General features: G+C 50.7%; 1 protein-coding gene across 1 annotated transcript; it reads right to left on the bottom strand.

The window, feature by feature from the left end:
• Positions 1-4,036: 4,036 nt before the first annotated feature.
• LOC118903669 (MHC class I polypeptide-related sequence B-like) lies at positions 4,037-15,983 on the bottom strand. Its single transcript, XM_036868940.1, is given in 7 exon segments — positions 4,037-4,712; positions 7,663-7,800; positions 7,926-8,057; positions 8,060-8,203; positions 8,797-9,084; positions 9,317-9,577; positions 15,859-15,983. Coding segments are annotated over 7 exon segments (1,191 nt in total). The 5' UTR covers positions 15,962-15,983; the 3' UTR covers positions 4,037-4,587.
• Positions 15,984-16,374: the final 391 nt, after the last annotated feature.

The following is a 16,374-nucleotide window of genomic DNA, read 5'->3' as shown; positions in this document are numbered from 1 at the left end:
AAATGTAAGGCCAGACACTATAAAACTCTTAGAGGAAAACATAGGAAGAATACTCTTTGACATAAATCACAGCAAGATCTTTTTTGACCTACCTCCTAGAGTAATGGCAATAAAAACAAAAATAAACAAATGGGACCTAATGAAACTTAAAAGCTTTTGCACAACAAAGGAAACTATAAACAAGATGAAAAGACAACCCTCAAACTGGCAGAAAATATTTGCAAATGAATCAACAGACAAAGGATTAATCTCCAAAATATATAAACAGCACATGCAGCTCAATATTAAAAAAACAAACAACCCAATCAAAAAATGGGCAGAAGACCTAAATAGATATCTCCCCAAAGAAGACCTACAGATGGCCAAGAGGCACATGAAAAGCTGCTCAACGTCACTAATTATTAAAGAAATGCAAATCAAAACTACAATGAGGTATCATCTCACACCGGTCAGAATGGCCATCATCAAAAAATCTAGAAAAAATAAATGCTGGAGAGGGTGTGGAGAAAAGGGAACACTCTTACACTGTTGGTGGGAATGTAAATTGATACAGTCACTATGGAGACCAGTATGGAGGTTCCTTAAAAAACTGAACATAGAATTACCATAAAACCCAGCAATCCCACTACTGGGCATATACCCAGAGAAAACCATAATTCAAAAAGACACATTCACCCCAATGTTCATTGCAGCACTATTTACAATAGCCAGGTCATGGAAGCAACCTAAATGCCCAACGACAGATGAATGGATAAAGAAGATGTGGTACATATATACAATGTAATATTAGCCATAAAAAGGAACGAAACTGGGTCATTTGTAGAGACGTGGATGGACCTAGAGACTGAAATACAGAGTAAAGTAAGTCAGAAAGAGAAAAACAAATATTATATATTAATGCATATATGTGGAATCTAGTAAAATGGTACAGGTGAACTGGTTTGCAAGGCAGAAATAGAGACACAGATGTAGAGAACAAACGTATGGACACTAAGGGGAGAAAGCGGGGCAGAGGAGGGTGGTGGTGGTGGTGGTGTGATGAATTGGGAGATTGGGATTGACATGTATACACTAATATGTATAAAATAGATAACTAATAAGAACCTGCTGTATAAATAACATAAAATTCAAAAAAAAAAAAAAAAAAAAAAAAGAAGTGATCTGGAGACAGTGCCAGAAGGAAGCCAGGGTAAAAAGAGTCTGGTAATTAATGTGTGAAATTCAGAGACCCCATGAGATGCTGCTGTCCTGCTGCCTTTTCTCTCTCCCTCTGTTTCTCTCTCTGTTTCTTCAAAAGAAGAAAGAAAAACATGGAGCAGTGCCTCCAAATTTCAGCCAAACTATTCATCAAGCCAAAGAATAATACATGCAACATGTACTTCAAACAGATTCCGATAAAAAAACTACTAAAATATTAATTCCACCAAAATGAGAGAGGGTATTAAATAGAGAAAGTGTGCACATCCATGTTCACTGCAGCATTTCTCACGAAAGCCAAGAGGCAGAAGCAAACTAACTGCATTGGCAGATGTATGGATAAAGATCATGTGGTACATACATATAATTGTATATTATTCAGCTTTAAAAGGAAGGAAATCTTGTCATTTGCTACAGCATGGGTGAACCTTGAAGACCATATGCTGAGTGAAATAAGCCAGTCACAAAAAGATACATACTGCATGATTCTACTTACATGAGGGGTCTAAAGTAGTCAAACTCTTAGAGATGGAAAAGAGAATGATGGTTGCCAGGAACCAGCGGGGAGAGAGAATTGGAATTTTTGTTCAATGGGTATAAAGTTTCAGTTTTGCAAGATGAAAAAGTTCTAGTGCTCTGTTGTAAAACAACAACGTGCATATATTTAACACCACTGCACTGGACACTAAAAAATTGTTAAGCTGGTAAATTTTATGTTATGTGTTTTTTTAACCACAATAAAATTAATTAAGCCTACTCATTGAGAAAGAAAACACATTACTTAATTAAAATGTATTAGTATAAGCTTACCATTAAAAAAGAGAGAGAAAGATGTAGGCTACAGAAAACCAGACATACAACACAGGAGAAAGACAACGAGAGATCCTTTCTGCCTCAACTGTCATCCATGAACCGACAGAATCAGCATCATACTTACCAGATAGAAAACCAAGCTCACAGGTCCCATCCTTGACATCCTTACTCAGTCTGCCTATTAACAGGATGCCCAGGTGACTCCACAGCACTTGGTTTATTTATTTTTAAAATTTTTACTGGAGTATAGTTGATTTATAATGTTATGTTAGTTTCAGGTGTACAGCAAAGTGATTTAGTTATACATATATGTATATCCACTCTTCTTTTCTTTTTTAGATTGTTTTCCCATATAGGCCATGACAGAGTATTGAGCAGAGTTCCCTGTGCTGTACAGTATCCACAGCACTTTAAAGCACTGCCCAGATGGTGGTGGAGGGACATCCTGGGAGGGTGGCTCTGCTCCAGATGTAGAAGATTCCAGTCCAGGTGGGAGCACATCAGAAGGGCCCAGGAGGTTATCTCCAAAAAGGAAAAATTGATAGAATGCCCAAAGTATCCTCACTTCTCTAAAAAATCATACAAATAGAAGAAACATCAAAGTTCAATTACTGAGAGCTACATAGGAAAGAATCAGACAAAAACAAAGGCAATTATTAACTCAGGGAGAACAAGAGGTTGTGCAGAAAGTGAGAAGTAGTAGAGTTTACACATGAGTGTATTAGTCACGCAAAAGAAAAAGCTGAATGAACTAAAGACGATCACTACATAAATAAACTGGGAAAGTGAAGGAATGGGAAGCGTGAAAGAAAGCAATGACTATTAACTATTGCATCAGCCACTGTGTGATGTGACAGACAGTGGCTGCGACAGAAAAATCAAGCAACAGTTCTAACAAGGCATTTTGTTTAGAGACTTGGAAGTAAAAGCCAAAAGAATCAGCTAAAAAAATATAGAAAGTGGTCGCCTCTGGGAAGACAGAAATTGAGGAGAATCAGAGAGGACTACAATAATAGTCTATTTCATATGAAATCTTGCACAGATATTTGACTCCTTAATTTATAGGCAATTGTGCCTTTGATTAAAATAACCACACAAAAAAATGAATGAGTATGAAAGTTTATGCTTAATGACAACTGAGTACAACAAATGACACTTGAGAGTTGACTAAAATGCAAGAATACTCGCATGGAAACATGCAGGCACAAGTGTGTGAATGACATCAACCCTGAAAAAAACATGAAAGAATATGTCAGTATACACCTATCTGGATAAATAGATGCATGAATGAATTCTCTATCCCTGTTGCCTTACTGGGCACCCTGTGAACCCGGCAGGGAGGGAACAGTACCTGACTAGAGCCCCTCATTACCCTCTTGCTTCCAGGCAGGTCCTGCTGCAGAAAGCGCTCCTGTCAGCTGCTTCGAGTCTGTGGGAGGTGCCCCCTAGTACACTCTGCCAGCAGTGCTTTACCCGGGTGGGGCTAAGGTTGTCCTGACCAAGAAGAGCATCACTCACCTGTGTGCCCCAAGACCAGAAGTCAGGAAGGACTGAGGATCAGATGGAGAAATCTCACCTCCCCATCTGCCCTGCAGAAATCAGTCTGAACTGATGGAGGGAGATGCTGATGCTTGATTGATTCCTCTGCCTTCTGGGTTCCTTTACTCTCTCACCTCAGCCCAAGGGTTCCCAGCAGTCACATCACCCTAGAAGCAGACTGACCCCTATTCCTCATAATCAGGAAACCCCAAATCCCTGTCCCTGTCCCCCTCCCATGATATCACCCTTCAGCTCTGCTTCATCACATGAGGGTTACAACTGTTCAGGGGAGATTCCCCGCCCAGCGTCAGCCCCTGAACACTGGCCCCAGGTGTATTTTCTCCCAGCCCTTTATGCTTTGCTGTGAATCTGTCAGTCACTGGGAGCTGGAGGGGAGAGAGAGGTGGAGAATTTTTAGCGCCGTGTCAAGGCAGTGAGATAGACCCCTCCTTCTCCCCAGAATCTTACTCGCTGTCCCTTCCCAGACACGTGAAATAAAACAGACCAGACGTGTACATTTAAAGAGCAATTAAAACTTTTAATATGAAATTATATAGATATTGCAGACATGAAGTAATGCATATACAAGTGTGACAGGGTGTGAAGGGAACCTCAAGTTTCCAGAAAGCTGCTATTAGTCATTTTGGGAGAAGCCACAGTGAGGAAACTTACTGATAAAGCTTATTCGTAATAATTGAATTATTATCCATGTATTCTATTATAACATAAAAAAACAAAAATAGAGTTAGTAATTAGTGTAGTGCATCTGCACCCACCTCATATATGAACGCTTTTAATCGTCCCCACCACAACTGGAAATAAACACTGTTTTTCTCATTTCATAGATGAAGAAACTGAGGCATCAAGAGGGAAAAGTGCTATATTGTAAATAAACTCCACCTCAAAAAATAATAATAATAAATTTTTTAAAATAAAAATAATTTTAAAATAATAAAATAAATAACAGAACACACACAAAAGGGAAAGTGCTAGTACGACCAGTAGAGGGAGCTGAATTCAGGCCTCTGGCAGCAGATTCTAAGCTTCCACAGTGGAATTGATGGACACAGGGTCTGACAACAAGGACTGAAATCCCGGTTGTGTGAGGCCATTATGGTCACTTGGCTCCATCTGGCATCGATCCAGGTCTTGTAGGCTAACGGCTTTGGGGAAAAGGAAAAACCAATAAATAAATGACCAATTGGCTGCAGAATATTGCTCTTTATTCCCTCAGAGATTCTCCTTCAGTTGCTCCAAAGTCAGGTTCTGTCCTTCTCTGAGGGAAGAAAACACCCCTCCTATTTTGCCCCCATTTTGCCCAGCCCTTGCTGGACTCCTCCCCTGACTCCCCAGCATCATCACCTGTCCCTGCTTCCACCACCCTCCACGACAGGGACAAAGGTCGGCAGGACGAAAGGACAAGATCCAGGAGTGGAAACCCAAAGCCCTCCCGCCTTAAGCCCGGACCCATCCCCGACACAGTGCGAGGCTCTGTCACAGACGGGTCCCGACTCCGTGTTCCTCCAGGCCTGGGAGTGGACACACACACAACTCCTTCCTCTCCTCCGTTCTCGGGCCTCCTCACCTGCACAAGCACCTGTTCCACTGCCCGGCTCCACCTCAGGCCCTGACCTCCACCTGCAGCGCAACCTCCTGCCCGCCCCCAGCCCTGAGCCAGCAGCTCCTAACTGGAAAGCCCATCGGGAAGCCCAGGTGACAGCAGCCCCGTCTAGAAAAACTGGGCTGCCACAGGCCCTGCCCCTGACCTGACCCTGGAGCACCCCTGGCTTGCAGACGCCTGGCCTTGCCGCGACCCTCACTCCCCGCCCAGGCTCTCAGGGTGCACTTGGTCTTCTCTCCTCCTTCCAGGTCCACCGGCTCCTGGAATCCCAACTCCACCCCAAGTGCTGCTGCTAGGCTGAGGCTGCACAGTCCCTCCTGCCCTGTTCCAGGCAGGGATTCAACCAGGCCGCCCTCCCTTGCTGTAGGGATCTGCTGCTCAATGTGGATGGGGGGGACACCCCCAGCCCGAGGCTGTACCTGGCCCCCTCTGCACCCTGGGACTGCCACTGCCACCCTCCACCTCCCACAGGCAGCGCCCCTTTTTTTTTTTTTTTTTTTTAATTTTTATTTATTTATTTATTTATTTTTGGCTGTGTTGGGTCTTCATTTCTGTGCGAGGGCTTTCTCTAGTTGTGGCAAGCGGGGGCCACTCTTCATCGTGTTGCGCGGGCCTCTCACTATCGCGGCCTCTCTTGTTGGGGAGCACAGGCTCCAGACCAGCGCCCCTTTTGAATTCCTCTTTCATTTAATATGCACCGCAAAGTCAGTATTGGAGGAAATCCTATTGAGCTTTGCCATCTGAAGTCATAAACATTTGTATTGGACATCAAAAATTTAAAAAGTAATTTTGAGAAATTAGCACATGATCTTCACACTGTTTTCCCAGCAAATGCCCCAGTGACATACAAGACAACCGTTTCTGTCTCAACGGAACCAGAACTCATGTTCCCTGGGGGTGGAGTGGGTGGGGAGGGGTCGGGGGTGCCCCAGGTGAGAGCAGGAGCAACTACAGAGCTGCCTGGTCCCCTGCTCTGGGTGCTGCATGGACAGAGCCTCTTGCTGCGGGGCAGGGTGACTAACCATCCCTGTATGCCCAGGCTGAAGGCCAAATGATAAGGGAATTGGGCTCGTGGATGAGAAACCACGTCCCCAAGCACGCCAGTGACACAAAGAGGTGGCATCAACAGAAGGAGCTGAGTCTCTGCACATGCCACCGTTTCACTGTTCCACGCTCTGCCTTTGCTCTTTGCCAAACACAAAGCTCTGCTGCTCTTTTCCCCTCCCCTCAAGCAACCTGATGATGGGGAAATCAATGTGACCATCCCCTTCTCCAAATCTACAGGGCAGTGACCACCATGAGCAAGGGAACTGGCTCAGGGAGGGCAGGGTGAGGCCACAGAACACAGACCCAGTGCCCTCCTCTAAAGAGCCCTTGGACTGTGTCCCGAGGGGCTGGACAGGAAAGAACCTGGAGGTGAGATAAAATCAGTGACCCCAGTTGTCCAAGGATTGGCTGTTCTCCTCTCCCCAAATGGTCAAGGGGTATCTGCTCACTACTCCCCTATATTATGGGCAAGGAAATTCCAGCAAGCATGGGGGCACGTGATGGGACCTTGAGAAGGATGCAGGCTGTGGGTGACCCAGAGGAAACGAAACTCAGAAGACAGTTCATGGAGGAGGACTTGGAGAGGTTGCAAAACATCTCTAAGTGGGGCCTCACAAGGGCGCATTACAGGCAGGGCTCTGGCACCATCCACTGAACCCTAGTTTGAGCCTTATGATTCTTTTACTTGGATTCTTTTTTTTTTTTCTGTATAAAACTAAATTTATTTAAACTGAAGTTTTATATTTATCTTTTCTTTTAAAAAATTTTTACTGGAGTATGGCTGCTCTATAATGTTGCGTTAGTTTCTACTGTGCAGCAAACTGAATCAGCTATACATATACATATAGCCCCCCTTTTTTGGATTTCCAGCCCATTTAGGTCACCACAGAGCCTTAAGTAGAATTCCTTGCGCTATACAGTAGCTCCTTGGATTCATAATGATGGCTGAAAAACTGGGGAGAGAAATGCAGATAGGAAGTGATAAGCCCATGCCTGGCCTCTGAATTCCTCCTCAGTTTTTAACCCCTCCCCACAAGCTCACAGACACTTTACTGCAGGTTCCCTCTGAATCAATCCATGATCACCTAGACCCTCCCAACCAGCACATGACCCAACATATCACCCCTAGATGAGGCCTGACGAGCTGAGAGTAGACAGAAAAAGATGAGAACAGAGCAGAGAGCTGAAACCCTCACTGCGCCCAGTCTCACCCAGAGCAAAGAGAGGCCCCTGCTGGACACTAAGGGCCCCAGCCTGGCCCTGGCCTTGGGCAGGACCAAGGGGTTAGAACAGACGTGGCTCCCATTCCCTTCACAAATACCCCAGTGTCCAGCTCCTGGAACAGAGGCTTGTCATCCTCTCATATCTGTGCAGAGGGACACGAGGGGGACCCTACATCCCAGGCAGAGCCCCTCCCATCCCCACCCCCTGCCCAGATTTCTCACCTGGGCTCCCCACAGCTGATGCTGTCTTCTTCTTCTTCTTCGTGCAGCAAAGGACACAAAGCCCGATGATAAAAACAAGAGCAAAGTCAGCAACACCCAGGATGGTCCGCCACTGACTCTGATGCACCAGGGTCTCTCCTGAGAAAGGGCCTTATTCTATATAACCCAGGCACCCCAGAGCCACAGGTCTGCTCTCCTCTCCCTGATCCTGGCCTCTGACCCTCCCAGGGTCACAACCCCCTCCAGGATCACCCCAGGCTCACCAGAGGGCGCAGAGTGTGCACTGTGATTCCCGCTGTGTTCCACGTGGCGCTGGACCCGCTGCTCCTCTCCTTGGGGAACCCTTATGGTCACCCAGGTCCGGTAGGTCCCGTTCCCATCAGGCAGGACACCCTTGACTGCTGGGTGTCCCGCCTCATGGGCTCCTCATCCCAAAACCAGGCCGCTGAGCTATTCCGGGGAAAGAAGCCGAAAGCCCAGCATGTGAGGTTGACTGTGCCCTCCGAGTCCTGGCTGCGGGTCACGTTCACGGCTGGGGGCCCTGGGGGAGAAAGCACAGAGCCAGTGAGGCCCGGGGCCAAGCCCTGCTCCCTCTGAGGAAGACGGAGAGAACAGGGCTGCTGCTGCCCGCTCTCCGCCTCTGGCTGAGCCCCCGCCCACCCCAGCCCTGCTCCAAGTCTGTTCTGCACGCTGGGGCCCAGTTCCTTTGGCCGGGCAGGGGAGGGGCTGTGACGGGGCCTCACTCTCTTGGATCCACGTGTTGATGCTGAGGAGCGGGCCGTGCGGGGTGGGCTCCTGGGGACCAGCAGGGAACTTTCTGGGACAGGCAGGCTGGGAGCCAGGGGGGCCCACTCCAGTCTAGGGCCTTCCTCTCCTGACTGACACCCACCTTCCCTGGTACAGTTTCTGTCAGAGGGCCCACTGCTCCCTGGATGATTGTCACCGGGGCGGTTCATTCCCCTCCCCACCTGCCCATCTTTCTATAGGGATTTAACAGAGCAGGAAATTGCAGGACACCACGCCAACAGAGCATATATGCACCCAGAGGACAGGGAGGGTCTCTGTGGGCAGAGTCACGGCGTGGAGGCTCTAGGGGTCTGGGGGAGAGGAAGGGCCCTGGTCCAGGAGCAGTACCTGTTCTCTCCCTGAAGCCTGTCCAGGATTCCAGATAGCCCCGCAGTCTTCCACAAAGCTCTCCCTGCACGTGGGCCCAGTAATACTTGCTTTGAAAGCTATCTGTGTCCCCGAACTTCTCCATTTCCATGGCCCAGTTCCGAGCCAAGGACTGGGGCACTGTACAACCCTGGGTCTCTGGGTGACAGGAGAGGAGGAGCTCCCCATCATAGCAGAGAAACCTGAAGCCCCAGGCGTGGTTGTCTTCTTGGATTTCACAGCCCACCATCTCCTGGAGGGAATTCACACCTGCACCCCACCCCACCCCAGCAGTGACTCCTCCAGTCCCCATGTCCCTCTGTCCTCCCACCCAAGTGAGAAACTCCAGCCAGAGGGCTCCCTCCCTGCTCCCCTCCATGTCTTCCCAGTGCTGCTGAGTCATGGCCACCTCCCTGCTGAACTCACAGACCTCTGTCCTCTGGACCTGCCCCCTAATCCAGTGAAATGCCTCACAGCAGTCTCGGACCCTCCCCACTCTCACCTCCTTTCTCCTCCTGCAGGGACAGGATTTCTGCTAGAAGCTTTCTGAGGTCCTTCCAGGTCTCTGTCAAGTCCTTGGACTCTGTGTCCCACGTCTCAGCTCCCAGCTCTTCTGCCCACAGTCCCCGGGGCTCTACCCTGCCTGTCTCACGGTCACAGTGCAGGAAGGCCTGGCCATCCAAGTGTCCCCCAGCGAAAAAGCTGGGCTGCACAGATCCATCCCGGGACAGCACCGTGAGGTTGTAATGAAGACTGTGTGATCCTGGGGAAGGGGGAACTGCAGATGAAACAGCTTTCCAGAAACAAGTGCACATCAAATGTTTACCAGACAAGTTCTGCTGTCCTGACCTGCTCCAGGACTGAGGATGCAGAACATGCACGTGTACAAGGGACCACAATGAGAATTTTTCCAACACGGGGAAAAAAGAAAAAGAGGAGTGAAGGAGAGGGGAATTGAGGAGTGGAGGGAGGGGTGCAGATGGGCAAACATTCAGGACAAGTGCCAGGACAGGGAGGCACCAGCTCCCTAAGGGTCCAGGCAGGAGGCCAAGGGGAGAGGCTGGCCTGCAGGGGGCAAGGGAGAGGCAGGAAGACCAGGTGAGGGGAGGTGGAGTCAGAGGGGAGGGAGGGGCAGTGTCAGCCCAGGATCAGAGGCATCGCTGGTCAGAGGCCGGTCAGGTGAGACGGAGAGCAAGGGCTGCTGCCCGTGGGGCAGGTTCATCATGGACGAGGTGGGCTCAAGGGAGGGTGAGGCACGAGGCAGAGGGGCCTGAGGGGCTGGGCTGTGGCCCTAAGAGAGTGGAAGGTGGGCCAGTACCCCTGGTGGAGGTGAAGCAGTGGGTCTGGGCCCAGAGTGCAAGAGGCATGGTGAGGCCCCAGGTGGGGAGGTGGCTGGACCTGCCAGTGTCCCCTGGGAGAGGTGGGTGTTGGGGGCCTGAGTCAGTGCCATGTGCCCAAGGGCCATGGAGAATTAGAAGGAGCGGTGGCAAGAGAAAATAGAACTGGAAAGCCAAGGTGCACATTGGGAGGGACCTGCACAGTGGGAGTGGTTGGGGGCAGGTCACACCTCCACAGAGGGTGTGGGTCAGGCAGCCAGCACAGGAGGGCGGGGCTGGGGGAAGACCCCCTGTAGGGAAAGGCCAACTCACCAAGTGGCATCAACAAGGATTTTGGATACATGGTTGAGGTAGTGAGAGCCCACTGGGGTCAGTGAACCTAAGAGAGGGTGATGAAGGCCAAGGAGGTGGGCAATTGGACCAAGGGTAGTATTCCTATTGGGGAGGGAGGAAGGGCAAGGGGCTGCAGAGGAGACAGTGGTGAGGGCCTGGATTGGGGGGCAGGGGATGAGCATGCCTCAGGGGTGACTCTGGGGGACCTTGGGTTTGGGTGAAGACAGGAGAGGAGGGGGGCTCTGGTTGAGGGAGGGTGAGGATGGCATGGTGATTCCTGGGAGGAAGCTTGTGATTGATGAGAACGTGGTGAGGGCCCAAGGCACTCGGGCAAGGAGTGGGAGCTGGGCAAGGTGCCATGATGGTAGGTGCAGAGGGACCAGGGCAAGTGGAGTCCAGCAGCTGAGGCCTGGAGAGTGGAGGTCTCAAGAGGGTGAGGTTTAGGATGCAGGAGTGGGGAAGGGGCAGTGCTGGGTGAAACGCCCACACTGAACGAGGGCCAAGAGCAGGTGCCTGCACTGGGGCGGAGCTAGGAGGATGGGTGCCAAGACCGGGGGAGAGGTCCTCCCACAGGGGCTGTGCACTGTGCTCAAGGCCCAGTTATCATTAGCAGCAGAGCTCCCCCTGGTGATAACATAGGGTAGTGATGAGGGAGGGAAGTCCCCCTGGGCAAAAGTCATCCGCAGAAATGTAAGGTTAGTGAAAGCTGGGGGGAGGTAGGAGCCATGCAGGTGTCTGATCCTTGCAGGTAAAGACCCATGAGGGGGGAGTCTGCTGGTGGTCCAGTGGTTAGGATTTGACGCTTTCACTGTGAAGGCTCAGGTTCAATCCATGGTCGGGGAACTAAGATCCTGCAACCTGCAGGGTTGGGGCGTGGCCAAAATAAAAAATAAAATAAAATAAATGTTTTAAAAAAGCCATGAGAGGAGGAGAGGGCCCGGTGGTGGGAAAGGCGATGAGGGTGAGGATGCCGTAGGAAGGGATCAGAGAACCACAGAGGGGAGGGGACAGCAGGGAGGGGGAGGACAAATCCTGAGGGGGCACAAGTGACGGCAGGGGAGGAGGCAAGGAGAGAATCAGGGGTGGGAACATGGGCATAGCAGAAAATTAGAGTAAACATTGGCAGGGGAGGGGGGAGGTGCGGAGTGGAGACCACAGAAATCACAGGAAGAATCCCTTGGCTCCAAAGCTGTCACACTCTAACTTCTGTCAGTGAAAATAATCAATAAACAATCTATAATAAGAATAGAGAGTTTTATTTGAGCCAAATTAAGGACTAGCCGGGAAGCCAGCTTCCCAGATAACTCTGAGAAACTGCTCTGGAGAAGCAGGGTTTTCAGCACACTTGTGGGTTTTTTTTGTTGTCGTTGTGTTTTTGTTTTGTTTGTTTTTTGGCCTCGCCATGCCAAAATCTTAGTTCCGGGACCAGAGATGGAATCCGGGCCCAAGGCCATGAAAGTGTTGAGTCCTAACCACTGGACGGCCAGGGAATTCCCCTTTAGCGCAGTTGTATATCTTGTCAGAACAAAGAACATTAAGCAAGTCAGGGCTACATTTCTCCAAGGTTTAAAAACAAACAAACAAAACCAGACCAGCACGTACACATGCAGAACATACAGTATAGCCTTGGCACCTGGGAAGGGAGTCTTATCGTCAAAGGTGAACCAGCGTTGGAGTCCCAGGAAGAGGGGCATTTAGTCTTTATTTTTAACATGGACATTCTTTACTTCTGGTCAATGTGCCCTTTCCTTTAATAATTAAAGCAGATGTACAATGTATGTCTGACAGGCCACAAAGAGGCAATTTACTTAGCGCAAAATTCAACTTAGTTCATGTATAAGCCAGAATGACTTCCCTGTATCTGAACATGTGAAAACATATTTTGTCGCTTCTCTCAGTGAAAGTCAGGATCGGCCACGGTGCCCACAGCAGTAGGAAGTGTGGTTCAGGCCCCTTGGGCCCTTCCTAGAGCTCCTGGTCACTAGAAAGAGACCCCCAACTCCAAGGACTGAGGCCCTTGAGCGCTGCCTGCCTGGAAGCTCCCCGATTCCCAAGGCCAGAAACGGGAAGAGGGCAGAGCTGAGAACAGGAGGAGAGGACAGCGCTCAGGGGCCTGAGGGAGCCCCACACACCGGTGGGAAGTGGCCGCCTGAGCGTCGGACCTCCAAGAGCCCTTGATCGCCTCTGACGGGAGCAACCCGGGCTTGGGGGCAGCCTTCCCACCCAGGGGAGTCAGAGGACGGGGATGTGTGAGGAAGAGGAAAGCAGGGAGGGCGGGTGCAGCAGTGGGAGCAGAGGGTGGGAGTTGGAAAGAGACTGAAAAACGGGAACGTGCCGTGGTGGCCACAGGCCCCGAGCAGCTCCCGGCCCCTCCCCGACCTCACCCCGCCCCCCACTCCCCACCCCGCTGCACCGCCAGTGAGACGGTCCCCGCGACGCTCACCGAATCCCACCCGTACCCTGAAACCGCCCCAGGCTCCCGGCTGAGGACCTCAATGAACGCCACTCACCAGCGGCGGTAGCCGGGAGCACAGAAAGGGCAGCGCCGGCTAGAAACGGCAGGACAAAGAGCAGCGCCAACCTCCCAGAGGCTCCGGGACAGCAGCCGAGCGGGCGGCGCTGAGCCGGGCGGCGGCGGCGCACTGGCAGCGGAGACGGCCCGCACGGAGGTTTAAAAACTTGGCCCCGCCCCCGCCCCGTCCCGGTCCCTGTCCTCCCTCCCCCGAGCGGGGACCGCCATCCGGCCGCCTCCGCTGCCTAGAAAAGCCTGGAGGCTAGAAAAGCCTTAGGATCCCCAGGAAGGTGAGACGGAGGGTGAGTGCAGACAAATGCTGAAGGGACAGGCTCTGAGCAGCAGAGAGTTAGGGCGCCCCCCCCCGCCAGAAGCACCCAGATCACCGCCTCCCTCCCCTGCAAAGAAGACTCCCCGCCCACGGCAGGGAAGGTCTCACAAGGCTGCTTCAGAGACACCCCACGTTTCCGGCCTTTCGGGGCTTCTTCCTTCAGGCACAACTTCTCTCACATAACCCCTCCCTCCACCTTGCACAGCAGAGGTACTGGCAACAGTCCGCTGAGACCAGATTTGCAGATTTCAGCAGCTCTGCCTCTCAGAAGCCACTTCCCCAGATGAAGGACTCAAGAGTTCAAACTCTTCTAGATGTTTCCACCATTATAATCTCCTTCTCCTCCCACTGACTCCAAGACCGAGCCACGTCTCTTTTCCTGTGGCCTCAGCCTATAGGTATCCACACTCTCCCAAGGCAGCCTCTTGATTCAGGCCCAATGAGGTGGTTCCCCGTGATCTACCCCAACACCAACCTCTCCAGACTCCCTTTCCAACCTGCCTCAGGACATCTGCGCCTCTGGGCCCATCTGCCCCTCAAACCCAACAGATGTACAGGCAAACTCTACCCCTTTCCCCGCACACCAGCCTCTCTCCCTCCCCAAGTTCTCTTTAAGCATCACCAGCTTGGTCCCTTCTGATCCCCTTTCCCCTGCCTCTCATGGGCTCACAGTCAGCTCCTCCAACCCCTTTTCAGTCCCACTGCAACTATCTTAGTCCAGGCTTTCATCTACCTCAGCCTAGAGAACTGGAAAGGCTTCCTAAACTCCTGCCTGTCTCTAGTCATAACCATAAGGCCCCAGCCATCCACAGCTGCCCCATCTGCAGAATTAACACATAAGGTCTCTACTCCACCATCAAAGCCTGCAGCTGCCACAACCAGCTGTCTGGCATCATCTTCCACTTCTCTGGTGACATCTCCCCTGGGCTGCAGTAAAAGTGGGCTCCCCCCATTTCCTTGCCCTGTCCCATCAGGATGCCACTGCTTACATATTGCCCTCCTGTGGATTACTCTCCTCTGCCTTCCAGCCCATCAGAACTGCACATCCTAAAAGATCATCCCAATTAGCTGGTGGTAAGGGTGGTACAACCTTGGGATTATACTAAAAACTATCTAACTGTATGCTTTAAAAGGGTGAATTATGTGATACATGAACTATATTTCAATAATACTATAATAACAATAATGCCATCCTGAAAAAAGCCTCCTTCTACTGAAAGCTGTGCCTTATCCCCAACACACATCTCTTGGTCTTTGGCATTCCTACGCCATGGTCCTCAAACCTGATTGCTTATATAACCACCTGGGGAGTTTTTACTATCCATATGTCTAGGCCATGGCCAAAACCAACAGAATCAGTATCCCTTGGGTTGAACCTAGGCCTTCGTATCTTTTAAAGCCCCCTCAGTGATTCCAAATGTGTAGGCAAGTTTTAGAATCACTGGTCTAGCCCTGGTTGAAACTTCCCTGATGGAACCAAGTGTGCCCTGCCTTGAACCCCATCTGACCATTTTATATTCCCCACGTTAGACAATGGGCCACTTTAGAATCAGGAACTGTGTTCATTTCGTCTTTGTCTCCCTGCAAATGCTTTTTTTTTTTTTTAATTAATTAATTAATTTATTTATGGCTGTGTTAGGTCTTCATTTCTGTGCGAGGGCTTTCTCTAGTTGTGGCAAGCGGGGGCCGCTCTTCATCGCGGTGCGCGGGCCTCTCACTATCGCGGCCTCTCTTGTTGCGGAGCACAGGCTCCAGACGCGCAGGCTCAGCAATTGTGGCTCAGGGGCCCAGCTGCTCCGTGGCATGTGGGATCTTCCCAGGCCAGGGTTCGAACCCGTGTCCCCTGCATTGGCAGGCAGACTCTCAACCACTGCGCCACCAGGGAAGCCCCTGCTTTTTTTAAAGTTGTACTCTGCCTCTCATTAGTAACCATTCCACTAAGACCCTTATCCAATACTTTTCCTGTGGATGGAAATGTCGTGCCTCAGAACGTTTTAACAATTTCTCAGATTTCAAACTTTTATTAATTAATTACTTTGACCATCACTTTATTTAGCAGGTCAGGGATTGGGTCCTGTCCCATCTCGGAGAGTTTCTTTTCATTGCGAAAGGTCACAAGGGTAGTGAAAGTATAGAGAGGCAGATGGAACCCAGCTCTCCTGACAAGCCCTTTCCTCCATGACCATCCTCCTTCAAAGACTCGCTAGGTGTGGCAGCTCCAGCAAACTGTCTCATTCGAGTCACACCCCCTCTCCCCCAAAAAAGACTTTTAATACTAATACTAATATGTTAGGTTTGTCTCACAGCATTTAGAGATGACTGCAATGAGAGATAAAGCCATCTACTCTTCGTGGGAGGTACGACTCCAGATTTGGGTTGCTCTCCCGGATTTAGGCGCGGCTGCCCCTCCCCCATCAAGCGTCGCAGCTAGTCTTCTGTACAAAGTGTTTTCCCTCCACCCCACCCTGCCTCCAGCCTCCCCTGCTCTGCCCTATAAACTACTTTTTCTCCCTCCACTCTCCCTTTTATACCCCTGGACTCATCAGCACACTGGCGTCTTTCTCTGCGCAGACGTCTCGCACTGCCGCCGGGTCCCGAAAGGAAACTGAAAACAGCCAGCGCGCATGCTTGCATAACCCAAGGCGCGGCTCCGCTGCACCCTTAGAAGATCACCCAACCCCTAACTCTGGTTTAAAGGAAATAAAAGTTGTTCGCGGATATAAAAGCAGAATAAAGGCTCTTACGGGCAGGTTGGGAGAGGAGTGAGCTGCATTCAGGCTTCTGGTCCTCACACTGCTCGGCAATTACAGCTGCAGGCTGCGAAAATGCAGACCTGCCCGGGTCCGCGGAAATTCCGAGTCCGTAGGTCTGACGAGAGATCTGGAATCCGACTTATTTTAAACCGCCTCTGGATTGATTCTGAGTTCGGAGCTGCTTCTTCCAGCCCCCTCCGCCGCGGGGCCCACCCTTAGATTCTAGGATCTAAGTACACTTCCTACAGCCTCGCGTCGCCCTCAGGAAGGAAAGCGCCCGCCGCGGACCTGGCC

Source organism: Balaenoptera musculus, chromosome 11 (genome assembly GCF_009873245.2).
Source record: "Balaenoptera musculus isolate JJ_BM4_2016_0621 chromosome 11, mBalMus1.pri.v3, whole genome shotgun sequence".
In the NCBI taxonomy this organism is placed as follows: Eukaryota; Metazoa; Chordata; class Mammalia; order Artiodactyla; family Balaenopteridae; genus Balaenoptera; species Balaenoptera musculus.
Note: the sequence above shows the minus strand (reverse complement) of the source record. Positions and strands in the feature narration are given on the sequence as shown.